Raw genomic sequence first — 25,082 nt, 5'->3', positions numbered from 1 at the left:
GGGAGATTGGCAGATAGTACAGGTCATGGGGACAGTGCTGAGCTTGAAGGTTGGAACTGGGGTAGGGTGGGGGGAGGGGAAATGAGGAAACTGGTGAAGTCTACATTGATGCCCTGGGGTTGAAGTTCCTACTATAGGAGTAAAGGGGAAGTTTTTTGTAAATTACCCTCACCCTGTCATATCATCCTCCAAGCTTTGATTATATTTAGGACAATCGGGCTTTTACAATGATCTGTGACAGTTCCCACCTTATCCATAAACAATAGATTGGTGAGGGGGCATTTTGATTGGGAAGCCTCAATATCTAGCCAAATTGATTGTGAATCGCAAGAGACCCAGTCAGCCACATATGATAGCAGAGAGCTCAGTTGGCACTTTCTAAAATCTGGAAAATTCAGACCTCCCCTTACTTGTGGGAGCTGTAATTTATCTATTTTAATAAGCAGCCGTCTATGATTCCAAACAAAGGAACCAAGACAACCATAGAACTTGCTCAGCGCCTGTCTCAGCAACATCAAGGGAAGCATTCCCATGGGGTATAATAAGCATGGGAGGATACTCATCTTAACCAAGGCTATTCTTCCTAACCAGGATATCGGGAGATCTTCCCAACACTGGAGGTCCTGGCTTACTTTCTCTAATAAATGAATATAATTAGTTTGATATAGCTGACCGAATACGGGGTAATAAAAATACCTAAATAGAGAAAACCCCCCAGTGACCACTGAACGGGCAAGAGGGATCCATCCGCAAAGTTAGATATGCTGGTAAGACCTCCTACCAGCATGGCCTCTGATTTCATGAAATTAAAATTATATCCTGAAAACACACCAAATAAATTAACCACTTGAATTAAGCAGGGCACAGATGTCTGCGGATCATTTAAGAAAAGAAGGATGTCATCCGCATAAAGAGTAATTTTATGCTTGCCAGATCCTACCTCTGCGGCTGTTATACTGGCATCAGTTCAGATGGCTTCTGCCAGCGGTTCGATCATTAGGGTAAATAGTAGTGGTGAGAGAGGGCATCCTTGACAACAACCTCTGCCAACACTAAAACTATCCGATCTTATGCCATTAGTAATCACTGCTGCTTTTGGGTAATTATCTATAGGTAGTAAAAACCTCTCCAATAACAAACCGCTCCACAGTATAAATACAAATGGCCATTCTACCCGATTGAATGCTTTCTCTGCATCTAAGGAGACAGCTAATCCCGGTATTGCTTTTTGCCGGCAGACTTGTGCCATATTTAACACTTCTGATGTGATTAGTAGATCTGCGACCCTTAATAAACCCAGTCTGATCCTGTTTTATAATAAATGGCAATACCTTCTCCAGCCTTATTGCCAGCACTTTTGAGAAGATTTAAAAATCCACATTTAATAAGGTTATATGCCTGTACAAGGTACAGTCGTCTGGGGCTTTCCCTTTCTTGAGGTTGAGAGAGATATTTGCTTCTCTCAGAGAGGGCGGGACACTACCCTGACTAAATGAGTCGTTGTACATGTCTATAAGTGGTCTGGCCAACTCGTCTATAAACTCTTTATAAAACTCAACCTGGAATCCATCTTGCCCGGGGACTTTGCCACTCTGGAGCTGCCTCACCATCTCCTGCATCTCCTGAGTTGTCAGGGGGGCATTCAAAGAGGACACCTGCTCCATGGTTATGTCCAAAAGATCCAGATTCTTAAAAAAAGACTCCATCCTCCTCACTCTATCTGCACAGCCCTCCGACTGGTACAGCTCAAAATAAAACTTTCTAAAAGCTGAATTGATCTTTTTGGGATCATAAGTCAAAGTACCATCACCATCCCTAATAGATGTAATGGATCGGGGAGCTTTCTTCTTCTCTGGCAAGGTATGCTAGATACCTGCCTGGCTTATCGCCATACTCAAATAATCTCTGCTTTGCAAATAGTATCCCTCTCTTTGCTGTTTGAATAAGAGTAGTATTCAAGGTCGCCCTGAATTTAATTATGGATGGCCTATCAGCATACGCTGACTCAGCTGCCTTCAAGCGAGCCTCAAGCAGACGCTGTTGTTCTCCCCCCGGTCACAGAATATGCAATAATGAAGTCGCGCTCAAATGCCTTAGCAGTCTCCCAAATCACTGATGGCTTACTGGCCATACCTATGTTAATGTCCTGGAAAGCTTTAAATTCCTCCAAGACATATTACATGAACTTACTATCCTTCAGTAGGAAAGGGTCCATCCACCAGTGTTGGGAGTCTATCTTATCACCGCTAGTCTTGACCTCCATATAGACTGCAGCGTGACCAGAAATAGCTATATTCCCTATTTTACAGGACAGTATCAAATTCAGAAAGGTTGAGGGTACAAAAAACATATCAATTCTGGTGTGGCAGTTGTGTGGGTTAGAATAAAAAGTAAAATCTCTACCCTCATGGTGAAGACACCTCCACATATCCATCAGTCCCAGCTCCCTATTCAGATCAACCAACTGCCTAGATCGCAGAGATATGTCCGCAGGACCTCCTAGGTATCCCACCTCGGGATTGATAATACAATTAAAATTTCCCCCTATAATTATGTGACGTACACGAAGGGCCATCAGACTGGAGTACGCATCTGTTACGAATTTAAACGCATGTGCCAGAGAACAGTATACATTCAAAATACCCGACTCCTCTCCATATATTAGAACCTTAAGTATTGTAAACCGTCCAGACTCATCTTTTATCTGGCTTAACATTTGGAATGGAAGATTTTTCCGAATAAGAATGGCCACTCCCCTACTTTTCGAGTTGAAGGATGAAAAGAACACCTGACCAAATCCTCCCTGCTGCAACTTCAAGTGCTGCTTGTCAGTTATATGTGTCTCCTGTAAAAGGGCTACGTCAACCCTCTCTTTTTTAAGACTTGATAATATCTTTTTCCCTTTTATGGGCGAGTGGCTCCCTTTAATAGTCCAGGTGCATCATTTAAACAAATGGCTAGCCATGATCGCTCAAGAAAATCCGAGACCCTCTGGAGGACCCACACACAATAAACATTGAGTAAAGACCGTAGACAATTCACATAAGTGTAAACAAACAACCTTTACAAAACTACTAAAGATTACTCCTAAAAATAATAACATAAAGTATGGCTAAGAGGGGACTTTCCCTCTTGTACACAGGGGGCACTCCTACTGTCCAACAATCCTACCATAACTCCTTCCATCTGGAGCTATGCCCTCGCCCCAGACATCACAAAATAAAATGAACAAATACCAATGTTTTATAACAAGGAAATTAAAAGTGGGCATCCAGCCATCCCCTCCATATTATTATCCTGAGCATTCTTAACAAAGCAGCATCATGAAAAAATATACATAAAATTACAATCCCAGAAAATATTCAAGGTAAACTCGAAAAAATTCGAAAACATCCCCCAACAACCAGATAAACCAAGCAAATTATAAATAAAAGTTAAAAGACAAGGTCCCCAAGAAAAGATAAGAAGAAAAAGGGGAGAAGGAGGAGAAAGAAAAAAGGGGGGTAAAGATGAAAAGTAATTATTCATTTTAGTCAAGTCCTTCAATCTATTTAAGAGCATCCAAAAATTCTTTTGCTTTTTCCGGCAAACCGAAGTTATATACAGACTCTCCGTGACTGAGGCGCAGCGTTGCCGGGAATCTCAAGGAGTACTGAATATTTAAATCCCTCAGGCTCTTCTTTACCTCATCAAAAGCCTTCCTCTTATATACCACAACCGGAGACGAGTCCTGGAACAGCATTATTTTGGATCCTTTATATATCATAGTTTGGGGATCCATCCCCAAAGCTCTGCAGGCCTCCAGCAACATTTGCTTGTCCCTGTAGCGTTGGAATCGCACTAGAACTGGGCGGGGGCGCTGGTCCGACCTGGGCCTGCGAACAGCAACCCGGTGGGCCTGCTCAGCCTGCACCCGGCCCAGCCCTGACTCCAGCTTCAGCAGTTGTGGGAGCCGTTCGGGAAGGCCCAGCAACTGAATATTCTTCTGACGATCTCGATTATCGAGGTTGTCAATCTGTTCTTCCAAGGCCCGGAGTTGGTGTTCCAGAGTCTGGACCTCACCCACAGAGGATTCAGCAGCGGTCTCGGAGGCCGCAGCCTGTTGCTTCGCCCCTCCAACATGCTGCCCCAATTTCTCGATCTCTCGGTCATGCTTCTGCAGCATGCGACTCCCACCTGGACCAGATCTCTTCCACTGAAGCATCGATCTTCTCTCAGAGCTTGATAAGCTCCGAGATCAGGCTCGCCTCTGCAGGTAAGTCCCCTGGGGCGGCCACGGAGTCTCTCTTGCTGCGACTGGGGGCTGGGCCCCTGCCTGTCACAAACTCCGTGATCCTTTTCCTTTAGTCATTTTAAAATGTACCAAACTGCTAGGGTTTGGTGCAAAATGGCTGTAGCAACTGGGAAAAAGCTGGTTTTAGTAGTTTAAAACATGAGCGGAAGGTGGGTACCCCACTTTGTCTGGGTTCTGGGCAGAGCTCAGCAAACTTGGACCTACTGGGTCGCTGCCATCTTGAATCCCCATTCAGTGCATTTTAACAGGTAATTGTGATGTCTTCTATAGCACCTAGAATAAACCAGATTTTCAAATAGTTCATTGCCATGGTGACTAACTGTCCTTGTGGGTGGTGGTCAGAATCTAATACACAGCACAACTTTGTCACTGTCTCCCTCATGAAGCAGAGCTATCAGACACTATGTCCTATATCATTTTAAGAGGGTGTAGATATGACTCCATTAGTAAGTGACAGTTCAGTTGCTGCAATTACAATTAAGAAAATGACCACTTCACTGAGGATTCCTCTTGGTATTTCCCTCTGTAGTTCTCACTGTTCCCTTCAGTACCAATAAGAGCACTCTAGCCTGTCGAACACACCTTTTTTTTTTGTGATTCTTCCTCCTGTAAAATTGGAGCCCCTTATTAGAGTTCCTACCTCCTAAATTATTGTCATAGCAGGTGAAATTGTTTTAGCCAAAATCCTTGGCCAAAACGTCAAGTAAATAACCAATAGAAAATAGCACTCAACACATTGTTGAGGAGAAATTCGATTCACGGAGGTTCTCCTGAAAATAGGGCAAGTTCCTCTTCAAATGTTGCTTTCCTATCAGCCCAGAATGTGCCATGTCCACAACAATTATTTTGCTTAACATCAAACAAATGAAAATTGCAGGGAAGTTGTGCAAAAATTAAAAGAAATAAATTAAATAGTTTTGAATATTAAACTGAAGTAGTGCATTCTAAAGCTGAAGTCCTGAAGAGAATTTGTCAAAGTGCAGTGCAGACCAGGAAGAGATTTAACAGGATCGATGTTCTTCCAGTTTCCTGCCACCTGTGATGGCAATAACAAGATATGCCATTCTAACCCTAAAGCACTGCATAGTGCAAGTACCATGGACATTCAAGTCTATTTACAGACTGTTTTCTGGAGAAGTAATTTCCCCTGATGCATTCAAATGGAAATTTTTTTGCTTTAAATCATACATTTGATCTGTTTATACTCTGTATTGTCAATGTTAAATAACATGTGAATTATGTCTTCACTTTGCTATTTAGTTCTCCATACTGCTGCACACTTCAGACAAAAGGTAAGATAAGCTGAGCCACGGCTGAGCCTGGCTGTTATCATTGTTGCACCATAACAGGTGCTCTTCATGGACAAGCCACTTTTCACATTCTGTCTGGGAGTAGTGCCAAGGCCTAGTGAATCTTACCCACTGAGGAGAGATGAGTGTGAATACTTAATGATAGCTGTCAAAGTTCCCGCTCAGAATGACTAAAAACCAATATAAATGATCTTTCATATAAAAAAAAGACGGTGATTATCACTAATTACTCTTTCATTTTGTGCAAATGCTTGTCCAGGGCAAAAAGGAGAAAGAAGAGGCAGTGAAAGAAGCTTTGGTTGAGGCTGAAAAGGAAAAGAATGAAGAGATTAAAGAATTAAACAAGATACACGTGGATGAAATTAAGGTAAGCACTTGATTCAGCTGTTTGTTACAACACCTGACTCAGAGATGCGAGCGCTGTCAAATTGCAGATATTAAGAAGAGAAGGAGTTGGAGAAGCAAAAGATTTTAGGGAGGATATTCCAGAGCACTGGACCATTTGGATAAAGGTGATTACGGGAGGGGTGAAGGGAGGCAAAACAGACTTAGAAGAACAGACTGTTTGGGAGTGGGCACAGTTTTTGTGCTGGAGAAGAAGTGAGGAGATTTTAAAATAACAATGAAATCTTTAAATATGAGCTGTAATGGAAACTAAAGCTAATAAGTCAATGAAAGGAGGAGGAGGGAGTGAATGGGGCCGGAGTTTCATATAAACCAGCGTTTAGTGCCGTGATGTTAGAGGTGGGAGTGAAAAGAACAAGTGAGAGAGAGGTCATTTTCGAATTGATAATGTGGAATGGGACCTTAGAGATTTTTTTTTCTGAGTGAAGAAGATCAAGGCGAGCTTTCTGGCAGAATGAAGTAGCCAGGAGAGCCCTGTCTTGATGTCAGGATCTTCTCACTCCATCTTTACGTTTTCCACCACTGGAGAAGTGAGTTTCTCACTAGGCAGCATCAAGTAGTCAATTAAGGGGTATTACAGCTTTTTAAAAAGCATTGTTAACAGCCCAAGTCACTTCAGTAATACTCAGGTTCCTATCTTCACAAAAAAGCTAAACATCAAGAAAACTCAATGTGGAAATCGGGGCAGGTACCTGGTGACTGCAGCTCACTGCTTGCTCTGAAGGACATCCATAGAATCATAGAGATGTACAGACATTTTAGTCCAACTTATCCATGCCAACCAGATATCCCATTCTAATCTAGTCCCATTTGCTAGCACTTGGCCCATATCCCTCTAAATCCTTCCTATTCATGTACCAATCCAGATGCCTTTTAATTGTACCATCCTCCACCACTTCCCCTGGCAGCTCATTCCATACATGCACCACTCTCTATGTGAAAACGTTGCCCCTTAGGTCCCTTTTAAATCTTTCCCCTCTCGCCTTACACCTATGCCCTCTAGTTTGGACTCCCACACCCTGGGGAAAAGACTTTGTCTATTTACCCTATCCATACGCCTCATGATTTTATAAACCTCTATATGGTCATGCCTCAGCCTCCGATGCTCCAGGAAAAATAGCCTCTGCCTATTCATCCATGTTGGATTCCAGCCTCCAATCTCTCCACACATGCTTCATGGGCACCGTCCACATGCCCCATGGACATTGACATCCGATGTGTGCCACCCTCTAAAAATCCTCATGGCACTTCTCCAATCTAGCTACAGGATGCTTCTGCACTTCAATGCTACATCTCAGGCTGCACTAGCAACTCTCATTGTAACACTACAGCAAGGACATTGTGCTCTCAGGGACACACATCCACCACAAGGCCTGGACAGGCTGCATCGCCAGGCTCTTTGCTCTCTCTCACGGTGTTCATTCACACTGCGACTACCCAGATGCTTACAGCTTTCTCCCTTGTGTTATATTCCTTTTTGTATTTTGTCCATTAGCCAGAGATGCCAGGCCTATATTATTTCTCCAAGACCAATGGTCAGTCAGCAATTCAAGGCAGTTAGAGTCAGGAAACTCTTTTCATAAGGGGTCAGGAGCCAAATGCCCCTAGTGTGGGTTTTCCTCCTAGAATGAGAGAGAGGGATGGGTATCAGGGGAAATGAAATTGGGTGGCACTTAAATGCAGGTGGGGAGGTGCACAAAGAGTGATTAGGCAGTGCAGAGGGCATGCATGGTTGGTGCTTTTGGGGGTTGGGGCGTGGAGCAGGCAAAGTAAGATGTTTCAGTCAAACGTAAGCACGGTAGAGCATGAGCGTTGGTGGGAGCTGGATACAGTAACAGAGATAGAGGTAATAGAGAGAAGTGATGGCACTTACATTGGCAGAATGGAGAAGCCCACTGTCCATCTGCCTACATCAAACTGCTGGAATATGGGTGGCATCAGACCAGGTTGGCATGGTCTGGTTTCATGGCATCACTGCTGGTCTGGAGAATAAGGATGTGCACCCTCTCTTCGCAACCCCATCCAGCAGGACCTCCAGATCCCTTCCCAGAAAACAGGGCACCGATTACCCCCATCTGTGAAAGTCCAGAACAAGTGTCAAGGATCAGACTGATACCGCCTGTCTGGGTACACAACGGACTTTTAAAGACAGTGCAAGGGATGCAGGTTAAATCTGGGATATTCCCAGCAGTGGAAAGTTGTTCTGGGAATGGATCATGGTAAGATCGAGCTGGAATCGGATGTGAGGGTTTCCGTAGGGGTAGAGAGTATGTAGTTGGGAAGGTAGATTTGGTCAGGGATGGTGAGAAAACCTGCACAGTGAAAGACTCTTCGAAAAACCTGGCACAACAAGCACTTAATCAAAATAATGTGAGATTCAGCCCATTATCTGCTACAGTTCTGTCCAGTGAGTTTCAAAGAGCAGTATAATTTCGAGAACTGCAATATTATATGAGTTCTAAGCAAGTGTGCACAGCAGTGAATCTTATCATTTGACTTGACATTACTCAGTTGCAATTACATCCTTTGTCTATTACAATGGTTGGAAGTGTGCTTCCATAAACATGCTTCCTGGCAAAGGATTTACCTTCTGTTCATGTTTAGCTCAGTCTGCTTTACTTCCATAGCTATACTGAATATTGAAACAATTTTCCAATTGCCCTGTTGTACTGTTGAAGATCATAAACAATCACTAATCTCAGTCCAACCTATTCAGGAGCTCCTACGCATTGTTTGGATTCTAGTTACCAACCACTGGTAGATAAAATAAAAGTGAAGTATTGCAGATATTTAAAATCTAAAAGAAAATGAGAAAGTGTTGGTGAAATTCGGCAGTTCTGGCAGCAACTGTAGAGAGAGAAATATAGTTAACATTTACTCCACTGTTCTTCTGCCACAGATTTCTATTTGTTTTTATTAACCATTGGCTGCAGGTCTTTGGGAAATTTTCTGCCACCAATCCACCTTTCTACATTGCATGTAAGAGCCTGTCTAATTATCAGTATCCACTAATTAGACTGTTAGAGACTCTTATTAAGAAGAGGATTTTCCTTACATAACAACGTACCATTTGATGTATGAGGACCTCATCTTTTTATTTCCTTTTTTTTGAACTGGGGTCTACAAAAAGGAAGATACTGCTTTAAAACAAGGAGACTGTGTGAAGAGATCGCTGCAGTTTTTAAAATGTTTAGTGGAGCACATTGTATGCAATGTTGCATTCCCCCAAAACAGTGAGAACAAAAGTAGACACCACAGAGTTAATGCATAAGAGGAATAATTGTTTGACAGCAATATCTTGATTGCTCCTGACCACATAACCAGGATTTACATGTAGTTGGAAAGGTAAAGACTGATTTGAGATAGTCAACATGGTTTTGCGCATGAGAAATCATGTCTCACTAACTTGATTAAGTTTTCTGTGGAAGTGACAAGAAGGATTGACGAAGGTAGTGCAGTGGATGTTGTCTATATGGACAATTGACAAGATTCTGCGTGGTAGACTGCTTAGCAAGGTTAGATCATGTGGATTATAGCCAGAACTAGATATTTGCAAATATAACTAGCTGGAAGATAGGAGACAGAGAGAGGGAGTGGGGAGTTGCTTTTTAGACTGGAGGTCTGTGACCAGCGATGTGCTGCAAGGATCAGTGCTGGGTCCACAGCCTTTTGTCATCTATATAAATGATTTGGGTGTAAATATAGAAGGTATGGTTAGTAAGTTACAGACTACATCAAAATTGGTGCCGTCGGTATACAGCAAAGAAAGTTAACTCAGGGTACAACATAACCTTGATCAGATGGCCCAAAGAGTGACTGATCAGGTTTAATCTAGATAAATGTGAGATGGTACATTTTGGAAAGGTAAATCAGGGCAGGACTTATAACCTAATGGCAAGATCCTGGGGAGTGTTACTGAACAAAGAGACTTGGGAGTGCAGGTTCATAGTTCCTTGAAAGTGGAGTGGCAGGTACATAGTTTAGTGAAGAAGGCATTTGCTACACTTACCTTTATTGCTCAGTGCATTCAGTGTAGGAGTTAGGAAGTCATGTTGCAGCTGTATAGGACATAGGTCAAACCACCTTTGGAATACTGTGTTCAGTTCTGGTTTTCAAGCCATAGGAAAGATGTTGCAAAACTTGAAAGGTTTCACATAAGATTTACAAGGATGTTGCCAGGTTTGGAAGATTTGAGCTATAAGGAGAAGCTAAATAGGCTGGGGCTGTTTTCCTTGGAGTGTTGGAGGCTGAGGGGTGACATTATAGAGGTTTATAAAATCATGGGCATGGAAAGGGTGAATAGTTAAGGTATTTTCCCCAGACCGGGGGAGTCTAAATATAGTGGACATAGGTTTAAGGTGGGAGGGGAAAGATGTAAAAGGGATTTAAGGGGCAACTTGCTCACACAGAAGGTGGTGCATGTATGGAAAGAACTGCCAGAGGAAGTGGTGGAGGCTAGTACAGTTACTACAGTTAAAAGACATTTGAATGGGTACGTGAATGGGAAGGATTAAAAGGATATAGGCCAAGTGCTGGCAAATGGGATTAGATAAATTTAGGATATCTGTTCGGCATGGACAAGTTAGACTGAAGGGTCTGTTTCTGTGCTGTACAGCTCTATGACTCTATGACTATGATTTGGGTGAGGCCAGTGCAGCAGAAAAACCTCTAGACTGAAAAAGGAAAGCAAGAAAAAGCATCAAAACATTTGTCTGTCTGTCTGTCTCTCTGTTGTATGGTAGCAGAAAGTTTCAATGGCAACTGGCTGTCTTCCACTCATTTTTCTCTGTAATTCCCCTGTTGGTAGAAAAAAAAACCCTGTGAAGATAATGCATCAGGGTGCAAAGAACTACGAATCAAAAGGAAAAGAAAGAAAGCAAGTAATCAAATCCCGTGGTTCTTACTCATTCGATTGGATCATATTTTCCTAATTTTGTTTTGTTGTGGATGGTGCCAAACTTGAATGTTGTTCAAACTGCATTCATTCAGGCACATGGGGAGTATTCCAATCTACTCCTGTCTTGTGGCTTGTACTGGCGGGCAGGGTTTGGAGAGTCAGGAGGTGAGTAAACCCGCTGCACTAGTGTTTTGATCATGCATGGTACGTGAGCATCACTGGCTAGGTTATCAGTTATTGCTCATCCCTAGTTGCCCATGGAAATGATTCCTAGCTTCTCATCTGCGTTTGTAACTACCTTATTCATATGAATAGTCTAGTTCAGTTACTGGTCAATATATTTCCTCCATGTATATATTTATGTGACTAACAATTTTACTATTTGCCATTACCCACTCTCCTCTGCTTCCCTGACTTCTGGAGTTTGCAGAATGCATTTCTTTCTGAGTTGGACGATTAGTGCGCCTTCAGCTTGAGGGCTGCAGTGTTTGATTTTGATTCACTGTAAATCATTCCTCCATTGTTGGATCCTCTGTCTCTTGACTTTCTTTTGTGGAGGATATTTGTTCTATTAAACTCGGTAGCTTATCCATTGTATTATTTAGAGAACCTTAAATCTCCTGAAATTGCTTTTCAGATGAGGTCATCCCAGCTAACACAAATACTTGTCCCATAACATCATCTGGAGGACTTTAATTTGCTGAATGTCATCATGGAATATGGCTTCTCTGTTTAAACACATACTTTCTTCCTTGCAGTATCCTGGATTTCTGGACCAGGCAATTGCCTTTATGTTTTGAAGAGGTAGTCTCTCTTTCTTGCAGTATCTTTGATCTTCAGACAACACAAATGTTTACGTCAGTGTTTAAGTTTATAAGTTCTGTACTCCACCTTGTTGAGTAGGTCAGACGCTTTCAATTGCCCTGTGAATGCCTTCCTGCAGAAACAGATTTTCACTTCCTCAGTCACGTTATTGGAAGATTGCTGATCATGTCAGCACCACCTCTGTCATGAAAAGTTTGCTTTGAGAAACAATGGAATGAAGTGTTTTCCAGGAATGCTAAAAATGGAAAGCAGTTCATCCATTCCATATAAAACCTATAACTTTTTTCTCCTGTTACCAATATGAAAAAATGTTCTTATGCCAGTAACCTCAATAGATTCTCAGGTTTAGCCATAAGTCTAGGAAGGCCCAGTGAAATCTCTACTTGTTGTTTCTTGACCGGTTTGTTGACAATGGTTTATTTTGGAACTACTTGTCCTCAGGAAACTAGTCAAGTCCTTCTGCTATCTCAACAACGTTGAGGCTAAGACGTGATGTGGAGGTACTGGTGTTGGACTGGGGTGGACAAAGTCAAAAATCACACGACACCAGGTTATAGTCCAACAGGTTTATTTGAAAGTACAAGCTTTCAGAGCACTGTTCCTTCATCAGGTAGCTAGTGGGGCAGGATACATACGACGCAGGATTTATAAGTAAAAGATCATATTGTCATACAACTGATGTGATGTATTAGACAAACCTAGATGGTTGTTTAGTCTTTAATCACTTAGAATGGGGATGCAGGTTTCAATTGATTATGTAAATACCAGAATTTCTTTCAAGTCACTGCCCCGAGATAGCTTAAGGTTTTATCAGTATATTAAAAAAGTGACATGTCAGCTCAGACAATGCATGTGAGGTTAGAGTCTGTCTGTGTCCCATCTGGAGTCAGACTGGTTTTATTTACAAAGTAGGAAATTATAAAATGTCAAAGTGATTGAGTGCTGACAGATTGTGTGCTTTTTGAACAAAAGTGTATCTGCAAATACAAATCAGCAAATGCAAATTCACCCCACAGATTGTGTGTGTGTGTGTGTGCATGTATGTGTGTGGGAGTGAGGGAGAGCGGGTGAGGGAAAGTGTGTGTGTGAGAGAGAGAGAGAGGACGTGTATGCACGTGAGAGTAATCAGCAAATGCAAATTCACCCCACAGATTGTGTGTGTGTGTGTGCATGTATGTGTGTGAGAGTGAGGGAGAGCGGGTGAGGGAAAGTGTGTGTGTGAGAGAGAGAGAGAGGACGTGTATGCACGTGAGAGTCGAGAGTGTGGTGCTGGAAAAGCACAGTAGGTCAGCATTTGAAGAGCAGGAGAATTGACGTGTCGGGCATAAGCCCTTCATCAGGAATCATGCCCTTCCTGATGAAGGGCTTATGCTCGAAACGTCAATTCTCCTGCTCCTCGGATGCTGCCTGACTTGCTGTGCTTTTCCAACACCACATTCTCGACTCTGATCTCCAGCATCTGCAGTCCTCATTTTCTACTACCATCATGTGAGAATGTGTGTGCACGTGCTTGAGAGAGCATCTGTGCGAGAGTGATGGAATGTGTGCATGTGAAAGGCCGTGTGTGTGAGTGAGAGTCTCTGATCTCCAGCATCTGCAGTCCTCATTTTCTACTACCATCATGTGAGAATGTGTGTGCACGTGCTTGAGAGAGCGTCTGTGCGAGAGTGATGGAATGTGTGCATGTGAAAGGCCGTGTGTGTGTGAGTGAGAGTGTGTGTGAGAGAAAGTAAGTGTATGAGACGGTCTGTGTGAGTGTGTGAGTGTATTTGTGTGAGAGAGTGTGAGTGTATGTGTGTGTACATGTCCTTGTGTGTGAGTGTGTGTGTGTGGTGGGGTCACATGTAGTGTGACATGAACCTAAGATCCCAGTTGAGGCTGTCCTCGTCGGTAACTTGGCTATCAGGCTCTGCTTAGTGACTCCGTTATTGCGGATCCTGAAGTCCAACTTGGAAGACTTCCCCCCGAAGATCCTAGACCAAATGTCCTTGACCGCTAAGACATGCATACAGGCTCAAACTGAGGAGTGCTGATTATGAACCACACACCTACTTTCGACTCTTGTACCTTATTCATAGTGTACTTGTAATGTTCAGAATTATTCTGCCTGGATCATGCAGTTTCATTCTTGTAGGCTGTAACTGCTGTTTTCTTCATATGGTATCTGATCCAACAGGATGGTAATACTTATGTATCAAGCTTAAAATTAAATTCATGTTCATTAACATTAACAAGTTCTGTGAAACTTGAGTCAGTTGCATCAATAATTTTGCTTGAAGCACTAATTTCCCTAGAATTGCAAATGTCATTGTTTTTCTAATGGACACATATTGTCTAATGTGAGTATCTTTTCTAATAGGGCTGACCACATTAACCCCTTATTAATGTGAGCATTTGTTTTTTTTTAATTATAGAGTCATAGAGATGTACAGCATGGAAACAGACCCTTCGGTCCATCCTATCCCAACCCAATCTAGTCCCACCTGTAATTTCCCTAGAATTGCAAATGTCATTTTTTTTCTAATGGACACATATTGTCTAATGTGAGTATCTTTTCTAATGGGGCTGACCACATTAACCCCTTATTAATGTGAGCATTTTTTTTTTTTAATTATAGAGTCATAGAGATGTACAGCATGGAAACAGACCCTTCGGTCCATCCTATCCCAACCCAATCTAGTCCCACCTGCCAGCACTCGCCCATATCCCTCCAAACCCTTCCAATTCATATACCCATCCAAATGCCTTTTAAATGTTGCAATTGTACCAGCCTCCACCACACCCTCTGGCAGCTCATTCCATACATGCACCACCCTCTGCGTGAAAAGTTGCCCCTTAGGTCTCTTTTATATTTTTTCCCTCTCACCCTAAACCTATGCCCTCTAGTTCTGGACTCCCCAACCCCAGGGAAAAGACTTTGTCTATTTATCCTATCCATGTCAAATCCTCCAACCCTGGCAACATCCTTGTAAATCTTTTCTGAACCCTTTCAAGTTCGACAACATCTTTCCGATAGGAAGGAGACCAGTCTGCATATCTTCTGCAAGTGACCTACCATCTTGCAGATGTAGCATTCTTTCACCATGGCTGTGCATTCCCCATGTCTGTGAGGCTTTCCTTTTCCACACTACTGACACTAACTCTTAGTATCTGCAGTTACTTTTTGTGTAGCTTATCATGTGCCTCTTTACTACGTCCATACTACAAAAAAACGAATGGGTTCTGTGGCTCTTCTGAAACAGGGCTGTTTTTCTCCTCTCAGGACTCTTCCTGAGTATTGTTCGAATTTCCACTTTCTGCACTTTGAATAGCTTTCTCCAAAGGTAAATCTTGCTTGGGCTGTAAGGAATCTAACAAAGACTCATTAATAATTCGAACAACAATATTCTCTTATGAATTTTGATTTCATGGTCGTATTTTTCTTCTGATCTATTGTTGAGACCATATTACTTTTCTGTTATATTTCTCATTATTGGTTTGAACTGTGAGTTGCAGTTGAGAACTGAACTTTGAATTGTGATCAGCAGCTTGTTTTTAAAATGCAGAGAGAACAAAAGACTGTTGTTTGCTTTTGGAAACTGGCATGGAAAGATAATGCAGGTTAAGTACAGCACTAAAAACACTATAGATGAGGAATTGGCACCGAAATGTCATTATTGTTCAAGAACTGGTAGCTGGTTAGATGTTGAATTGATTAATCAAAGGAGAGCCAGTGCTGGCCAACCAACCACAGAGAATGGTTAAAAATAAAGAGTTATTGGCTTGTTGAACGTCCTGGGAAAAGAATCCTGGTCTGTAAGAAAGAAAGTCTCTGGACGTTTGTGAAAGCTGTTTGCATTGATCAGTGACTTCAGGATTTAAGCAGGATACAATCTTACATAAAGGCTTGGTATTCGTCATTGAAGTGGTTATCAAACTGGCAACTCACATCTTTTATTTGTTCAAAATTTGTCTTGAACTGTATACATCTATTGGCATGTGAGTGGGAGTTGGTGATCAAAGAGGATTGAACTTAGATCATAGATATTAATTCCATTACCTTGTAGTTCATTTGTGTTCTACTAAAGTTACACTATTAATAATACATTGATAATTTTGGTTTAATTATTACCTTGGTGCCCAAGGTAGATTATTTATAAAGTCTAGTGAGGAACAATTGAGCAATTTTGAGTATCATCAATGTTTTAATTTTACTGTGTTAGTGAGTCTGATTTGGTCTGCCTTGCTATCCCTGTGACATAACATCATAGAGGTTATTAATGCAAGAACTTTTATGGATTCCCCTTGAAGCTCAATCTAAATGTAAAATTTTGCCCTTTTATAGACTTATTATTGGATTATAGTGATTTTCAAAAGCTTTTAACACTTCATAAAAAAGATCTCTATCTTTATTGATATTTTGGTGATTTATTTGGTAGTCATTTGCTATATGATTTACTGAGGGTAATAAAATAGTTATTATTTAAAATTCAATCTTAGTATTTAATTTTGAAGAAATTCTGCAGTTTAAAAGTTGTTTTCTCTACAATGTCCAATCCTGTGTCCTGTTTGGCCCATCTCTCACATTACATAATTTTAAAAGTATTATTTCTCCTTGCATTTCTTTATAACATTTGTATTTATTCTTGTTTGTTTTAAACTCTTTTAAGTCTGTGCCACCTCAATACTAATCAGTTCTCTTCAAGCTTGCATTCTTGCATTATATCAATGCCTTTTAAAATCTTTATTAAAGTTTCTTTAGACTTTTAAACTCTGCATGTGGACTTTTAAACAATGTTCTACTGCAGTACTCTATGATATTTGTTACAAGAAAGCTTTAAATTCTGTGAGCGAGCATTCCTGTATTGTGTTACCTCTCAAGGTTCACGTTCTGCTAAATAGCAATAGTGTGTTTCTGTATTGCTTGCTGGAGGCTTTCCTGTCTTTTCTTTAATGAGCAAAATGGTAGTTTCTTCTTCTGTAGCATTTTCCAACCTCTTGCAGCCCAGCTGGATGTTTGCCTGTTGCTTCCTGGGTGAAATGGGCATTTTCCTAAATTTTAAGGCCTATCACACAATCTATGATCCCTTCGACGATGTTTAAAATTAACTTCTAATATTGTGCCAAAATAACTCTTTCTACCAAAATTTAAATTCTGGGTGTCTAGATCATGTAAAATACTTCAAACTTCTTCCAATTTTCTTCTTCTGTTAGATTCTTTCTTCAAGTTGTTCAAATTTATCTTTTTGTTGCCATAAATAAACTGGGCTGAAAATGTGTTGCTGGAAAAGCGCAGCAGGTCAGGCAGCATCCAAGGAACAGGAGAATCGATGTTTCGGGCATAAGCCCTTCTTCAGGACTTTAACAGTTGCATAAAAAAGATAAAGAAAAAAATATGATAAATAAATTATTTCAGAGTATGAAGCATCTGGGGTGTTGTATAAGATAATGGTTCTGATGATGTCACACCATCTTTGGGACCATGTCTGGCTCCTGATAGTTGTAATTATGCCTGGCTTGTTAATGTTAAGAGTACCTACTGCTAGTGGACAAGAAATTATACCTTGTTATAGAAGAAAATGTATCTTTTTAAGACTCTCTGGTGGTTATGCCTGAAACGTCGATTCTCCTGTTCCTTGGAGGCTGCCTGACCTGCTGCGCTTTTCCAGCAACACATTTTCAGCTCTGATCTCCAGCATCTGCAGCCCTCACTTTCTCTCATAAATAAACTGGGCCACTTTTCAAGTAATTAGATTAGATTAGATTAGATTCCCTACAGTGTGGAAACAGGCCCTTCAGTCCAACAAGTCCACACCAACCCTCTGAGGAGTAACCCACCCAAATCCATTTCCCTCTGACTAATGCACCTAACATTACAGGCAGTTTAGAATGGCCAATTCACCTGACCTGCACATCTTTGGAATTGGGAGGTAACCCACACAGACACGGGGAGAATGTGCAAACTCCACACAAAGGCTGGAAACGAACCTGGGTCCCTGGCATTGTGAGGCAGCAGTGCTAACCACTGAGCCACCGTGCCAACCTTCAAGAAGCAAACAAATTAGAAATATGATGGGACCTTGGTGTAAGTTACTTCTCTGACCCCTGCTCCATTTATTTTACCCATGACTCATGGAGTTACAATGCTGGTGAAATTCATTTTGAAAAACCACCTCCCTCCTTTACTTTCTTTCTACTCTTTTTTTAATCACAATTACTATGATGTTCATCCCCATTGCCCTCAATGATGTCTAAGTTTACTGCCAGAGCTCCCAACTGCTCCCACAAATCAGTGGTAGAACATAAACCACCAGAGAGTCTTAAAAAGATACATTTTCTTCTATAACAAGGTATAATTTATTGTGCACTAGCAGTAGGTACTCTTAACATTAACAAGCCAGGCATAATTACAACTATCAGGAGCCAGGCATGTCACATGGGTTTCATTGGAAATCATCTAAGACTAAGAGTTCCTCCACCCAAAGATGGTGTGACATCGTCAGAACCATTATCTTATACAACATCACAGATGCTTCATACTCAGAAATAATTTATTTATCATATTTTTTTCTTTATCTTTTTTATGCAACTGTTAAAGTCAACATAATGAACTTAGGAATTCACTGTGAGAAGAAATGCCAAGTATGATTCATACACCATGAGGCACCACACGGTAGTTTTGCTTTTAAACTAGAAAGGTAGGAAGGTACTATAACGTTTCAGCTTCCTAGTGTGTTTCTAATGGAGTATGCGATGCGAAGTATTCCAACAATTCTTTCTGTGATGTGATTCTTGACTTTACTCTGGGTTTTATTGGGGAGATGTGATGTAGTTCTGGGTATATTACCAAGAGGAGAGACATCATATGTGAAGTTGCAGACAATATCAGCAGCCTACCAAAAATGTAAACAGTGGAATCATAACCAGTATTGTTCTTTGCTGGGCTGACTTACACTAAAGTATAAAGTTACATAATATTGGAAGTTAAGTAAACAAAGCCCACTGGATGAAAATATATCACAACAGACATATCTCTGAGGCCTATAAGATCTAATGATAGGAATTTTCTTTCAAATCATGGTGTAAGATAAGTTTTTTAAAACATTTTTTCAGTTTGACACATGATTTCCGAGCTATGGAGAACGTAATCTCTTTACAATGTTGTTTGACAATCACTCTGGTTTAATAGAGAGCAATACGAAAAACAGAGGTTAAGATGCAATGGCAACAAGAGCAGATGGTGATGAAGGAACATGAAGTTGGAAAACAACGCTTAGCGCACGAAATCCAGCAGATGCTTCACAAGAATGAAATTGAAAAAGAAAAGGCTATAGCTGCTGCCACAGAAAAAGAAAAGCAACTCGCATCCCAGGCTCTTGATCAAGTGGTAATGTAAGTTCTTGGATCTCACTATATGTGTCAGATCTATGCAATAATAGCTGCAGATACCTTTTCAGCATTTGGAATAACTGTGCAGCTGACAAGACCCTGTGTTTCCCATAATTGTGAAGTGATGCACCATTTCCTTACTGGTAAAATCTTGGTAAGTATGGTCCACTGTGTTAGGAATCATTCTGGTAGCCTTCATTCATTTTGAGAGAGACAGTGATGTAGTTGTAAACTAGAAATATAAAAGCACATTCTAATCTCTTGGGACATCCTTGTTAATTGCAGCTCAGCAACTAGTGGATGTCAAGTTCAAATAATAAATCTGGTATTGAAAACTTATCAGAACATTGATGGCTGTGAAATTAGCACTGATTGTTATAAAAATCCATTTAACCACTCAGTTCAGGGGAAAATAGGGATGGGCAATGAATGCTGGTCTTGCCAATGACAAGAATTAATGGAGAACAATAATCAGTCCCATGGAGCAAGACATATAGTGGTCCAAGTAAGCAACACTATTATTGATACATTGCCATATTTTCTTTGTCCCACTGGAATGTTTACCTAATGTCTTTTGATGGCGGTTGGTGGGGAAAGTTATTACTTGCGTTCTCACAAAAACCTGTACAATTCTAGCAGGAGTTTTAGATTAGATTTCCTACAGTGTGGAAACAGGCCCTTCAGCCCAACCAGTCCACACCGACCCTCCGAAGAGTACGCCCCAGACCCATTTCCCTCTGACTAATGCATCTAACACTAGGGGCAGTTTAGCATGGCCAATTCACCTAATGACCAAATAAATGCATGTTCCCCATAACTGGGGAGTCCAGAACCGAGGGTCACTGTGAATGATATGGGGTAGTTCATTTTGGACTGAGATGAGGAGAAATTTCTTCACCTAGAGCGTGGTGAGCCTGTGGAATTCTCTACTACAGAAAGCAGCTGAGGCCAAAACATTGAATGTGTACTGAGAGAAAGTAAGAACAGGGTACTGAGCTGGATGATCAGCCACAATCATATTGATTAGCAGAACAGACTTGAAGGACTACATGGCCTACTCCTGCTTCTATTTTCTAGGCTTCTGTGGGTTAATTATGGCTCAGGACCAGGGGTTACATAAGGGCCCATTACCCAAGATAGGATTGAGGGGGTCAACTGTACTTGGGTTTGGTGAGGGGGGCGGTGCTGCAATGTTTGGGGCACGGCCCTTTAGCATGTATCCAGAGTAGAGCTGGTGCATGTGGGTAGGGAGCCCTGGGTTTGAGGCACATTTCCACTGTCTGTGGTTAAGGAAGCAAAGCTGCTGCGTACAGGTCAGAGCCAGGACCAGGACCAAGGGCCTATACCCACTGGAGCGTCGGGATCTGTGATTTCTGTCCCTCCTTCTGGTCTCAATAAAATTTCATTGAGTGCCATTGAAATTGTCTCTAATTGCAAACTTCAGAATACTTCAGATGAAACTTGCAACAGGGGTCTGCACATTCTGGCAAATACCCACAGATCCCAATTTGTGAGCCATTGATCTAGATGTATTATAAATGTAAAGTAATTTCATATGTGATGTGTTGAAAACTATGTACATTTAAATTTATAAAAGTTCACAAGAAATGTACAGAACCGAGAGATCATATCTATCAGGAAAGATTCAATAGTGGGGTTTTTTCTGTCTCAGACAGAGAAGGCTGAAGGGCAATTGACAGATGATGAACTTTCGGAAGGATTGTGATTAGGTAGAGGAGCTGAAGATGTTTCCAGGACTCTCAAATGTAGGAGTAATGTATTTGGAGATTCAGGACAAATCTTTTCATCTAGAGCATAGTTATGATGTGGAACTTTCCATCCCATGGAATGTTTAAAGAGGGAAATATGGCTGTATTTAGGGAGAAGCTAGATAAATACGCAAGGGACAGAAGGTTAGAAGAATGCGTGAATAAGATAGGTGAGGTGGGATTGAGAGGAGTCTCATGTGCAGCACAAGCACTAGCCCAGACTGCTTGAACTGAATGGCTTGTTTTTCTCTGTCCCTGCTCCTATTTGTAAACATCAATACTAGGTGAATGGATGAGAAGCCCCTTGGCTTTTCATAATACCATGCAGTTTTCACTTTTTATTGAATATCTTGAACAAGGCTATATTTCCAAAAGTGAGACACAGTCTCACAACTAAATGGCCATTTCTGAGATGAGATTGAAGAGATTAGCAATAGGTTACTTACTTACGTTGTGCGCTTCATTGCACTTGGTCTGAAATGCACACATTTCATTTGCTTTTCGATGTGATGTAACTATGCCACTGCATTGCTTCAATAGATGACTCTACCATAAACAGTAATGGTTTAAAATGTACTTGCATTACAAACTCACCTATGAGGAACGGTTTGGCAACATAATTAACAATGCCACTAAAATGACATAAATCTCTCTCACCATGTACTGTGTGAAATTGAGAGGTTTATTTGTAAGCATGATCTCAACTTTGGTGTGCCTTCATTCCACATCAAACTGAAAGAGATATTTGCTGAAAACAGTGAAGACAGTAAATCCTGAAGGCTAACCTAGCTGATCTATAATGCGCATGTTGTGGTGTTCTGAATGACTTGTCCAGTTTTCACATGCAGATTGGATGTCTGGCAGTGTTGGGGCTGTGTATGTATGGGATACCCCAAGGCACACAAAAGTGATGTCAGTTTCACCCAATGTTATCTATGACTGGTTCTGCGCAACATGAATTGGCCAAATACTTGGGTAAAAACAGCCAGTTTTGAGCAGGTTATCCACTTACATGGCAAAGGATTCCTTCACATTTGCAAAGACTATACATGATTTGCTTGACAATTTCTACATGGGGTTCATTTACTCATTTGCCATTGCTGGCTAATCACCAATTTACGACTCCAGGAAATCATAGCTGTCTGTACTGCAGCAGTATGTCATGGTGATCTAGACTCACCACCACTGTGTGAATCAGTTCTCCTTGAAATAGGAACTCAACAACTCACACTGTTGAGTTCAGTTTCACTGATAATATCTACGCCCAAGTAGATGATGGTGCCATGGGATTCCTGCTAGTCCACCATTCACAAGTGTCTTTGTTGGATTCAATGACAACTATTTATTTGATTGAAGTGCACTTAATCTTCTACCACTTGCATATTTCCAACATGTAGATGACGTACTTGCTACATTTAAACTTGCAACTGCACATACAAATGTCTTTACATGTCTTCATATGCTCCATCCTGCACTCAAATTCACATTTGAAATGGAGCAGGTAAATAAACTCCCTTTCCTCAATATTCTAGTTGAAACATTGATCAAGGATTTCTCTATTACTGTCTGGCACAAGCCTACCTTCACTGGTCAGTCTATAGGTTGGAATCCCTACTGTTCCATAGGTTACAAAATTGACTTTATTGGAAACGTCATAAATAGGGTCCAAGCCTTTGTTCATTGTGCAACTCAAATGGAAGTAGGGACCTCAAAGCCATCCTGCTGAATAATAGCTATGTTGATCAAACAATTTTTCACTGTATGTTGAGCAAACTCATACAAGGCCCTAAAGAGGTCATTTTTAGTCTTGAAAAGTGCCCAGTCTATCTCAGATTACCCTGGAATAGTAAGGTGTCAAAAGGATTGAGCAACAGGTGGTGGAAGTTGTTTCACATTGCAACAATAAATAGGACATCCCAAAGACGAATAGATCATAAGAAAGAGCATGCCTCTTTGGCAACAAGCTGGATACTTATCATAACCAAACAACCAGCATTTGCAAACTTCACAGCACAGTGTCATTAGGTATGATTCTGCAATTGGACAACATCTGCAGGATAATCCTGAACGGGTGAGGCATTATAATCACTGATAGCCAATTTAGGATTGTCAGACCACCTTGTAGTAAAGCACACTTGCATATACTTGAAGCTACATACAACATTGTATGGAGCCATGTACTTTGCAGACAGAAAGAATATGTACACACACACTTAAAGTCAACAAAATAGGTGACAGCCATTCTCAGCTTCATTTCTCTGTGCAATGCCCTGACTAATGAGAGTCAACCCACCTGGTTTAAAATTTAACAAAGCCTAACAGTTAACTCACAGCATTAACGGGTGTATTCTCCATGGAAATACAAATCAGAGTCCACCTCCCAACCAATCAGCACTCTCTTCTCACATAGTAGAAATTTTTGGTTTCCTCTTGAATTTGTATTCTTTCAAAATGAAGTTAAAAATCACACAACACCAGGTTATAGTCCAACTGGTTTAATTGGAAGCACACTAGCTTTCGGAGTGACGCTCCTTCATCAGGTGATTTCAAAATGAAGAGTGCAAAATAAAAAGCTTCAACAAAATGTGCCTTTTTTCAGCAATACCTTTTTTCATTTCCTTCATTTGAAAATTCTGTTTGATATTTGAATGAAGTGAGTTGGGAAAATTATATTTTGTAATAGCAGTAAAGCTCATAATTAAAATTTTAAAACAACATGGTTACAGGGTTACAGTTTCTGCTCATTCGGCCAGAGGTTCCCAAACCCACAAATGTTTTTCTCCCAAGCTTGGCGTCAAGTATACCCAGCAGCAGAAGAATGCTGGAGTCTGTACAAATAATAAACCTGAAACTCACAATAACAGTGCGATTTTGCTCCCACACTTCTAAATTCATCTTGGTCACTCCACTGAGTAAAGCTGAATGATTGTGCTGAATTATGAGCAGTTATCTATGTGCATTTACAGTTCTAAATAACATAATTTGATTATGAATCCCCAGATTCATGTGGATCTCAAATGATCAACAAAGTAATGAGACAATTATTTGGACTGGGCTCACATGCAGAACTCAGCACTAGACCCAGACCACATAATTATATTACAGTTTCAAATGTGTTAATTTTCACTGGTAGGTACTGATACTACTTTTTTAAAATTTTTAATCAGAAAGCTAAAAGCTGATGCCGAAACACAAAGTCAATCCATTCTACAAGAAACTTTGGAGATCCAAAAAGCAGAATATGAAGAGAAGATAATGGCTGCAGTTGCTAAAGCCCGTGATGAAGAAAAGGCAAAAGCTGTGGAACCCATCCTTATCCTCCAAAGTAGACATCAGTCTGAAATAGATATGTTGAAAAAATTGTTATGTGAGAAAGAGGTTGACCTCAAAGACGTTTATGATAAGGTGGAAACCATGACTATCTTGGAATTGGAGCTAGAGACAGAGCTACGAAACACAAGGGCAGCTTTTCAGGACTACATTAATGTTACCTACCCAGATTTAGCCCCTGGACAGGCGGACTTCTTGCTTCCAACTCGACAAATGTGCAGAGATTCCCTTACGACTTGCAAACCCCAAAAAGTTCAAAAAAGGCCCCAAGCGGAATAAAGATTTACAAAAAACAGGGAGTGTTTCCACTTTTATTGAAACAAAATCATACAGTAATTATAACTTATACTAAACCTGTCAGTGCCCTGCAGTTGTACTTAATAATGCACTACATCACTACAATCACAAAAATATTATCAATCATAAAATATAAAATCATTACTGAGGAACCTCAATTATCTGCAAGACATGGGCAGGGAGTTTTCGTTTGGTTAATTGAATTCTGGATAATCGAATGCTGGATAACATGGTTTAGCTGAGCATTGGGACCTTGCGAACTTGCCAGATAATCCGATATTCGGATAATCAAATGCTGGATAATCAAGGTTCCTCTGTATTTCACTAAATCGTAGAATAGATGGCCCAGTATCCTCCGATCTGGTACAAGAAAGGCATCTGAACATCAACAACCTTTCAAAACCTGAACTAGTTTAAAATTGCATGAGAGGAGATGGTGCTGTTGTGGCAATCTCACTGAACTGTAAACCAGCTGCCAGGCTAATCTCCTGAAAATAGGAAATTAATCCCACCATAGTACGCAGCAGGGTTTAAATCAAATTGATAAAACCTAGAATTGAAAGCTACTTTTAATAATGGTGCCATGA

At 40.9% G+C, this 25,082-nt stretch overlaps 1 protein-coding gene across 3 annotated transcripts in view; it reads left to right on the top strand.

Moving 5' to 3' along the window:
- Positions 1-24,639, top strand: part of LOC122548371 (uncharacterized protein C6orf163 homolog) — a 35,918-nt gene extending 11,279 nt beyond the window's left edge. The window contains exons 3-5 of one of the 3 annotated variants that reach the window (XM_043686934.1): positions 5,864-5,971; positions 18,900-19,102; positions 24,036-24,639. In XM_043686934.1, coding sequence (XP_043542869.1) covers positions 5,864-5,971; positions 18,900-19,102; positions 24,036-24,477 — 753 coding nt within the window. In that variant the 3' untranslated portion in view covers positions 24,478-24,639. The remainder of the gene's footprint in view (positions 1-5,863; positions 5,972-18,899; positions 19,103-24,035) is intronic. The other 2 variants (XM_043686935.1, XM_043686936.1) reach the window with 2 other exon arrangements.
- The last annotated feature ends 443 nt before the right edge of the window (positions 24,640-25,082 follow it).

The sequence above is a fragment of the Chiloscyllium plagiosum genome, chromosome 3 (genome assembly GCF_004010195.1).
Source record: "Chiloscyllium plagiosum isolate BGI_BamShark_2017 chromosome 3, ASM401019v2, whole genome shotgun sequence".
NCBI lineage: Eukaryota > Metazoa > Chordata > Chondrichthyes > Orectolobiformes > Hemiscylliidae > Chiloscyllium > Chiloscyllium plagiosum.
The sequence above is the reverse complement of the archived record's forward strand: the minus strand, read 5'-3'. Positions and strand labels throughout refer to the sequence as shown.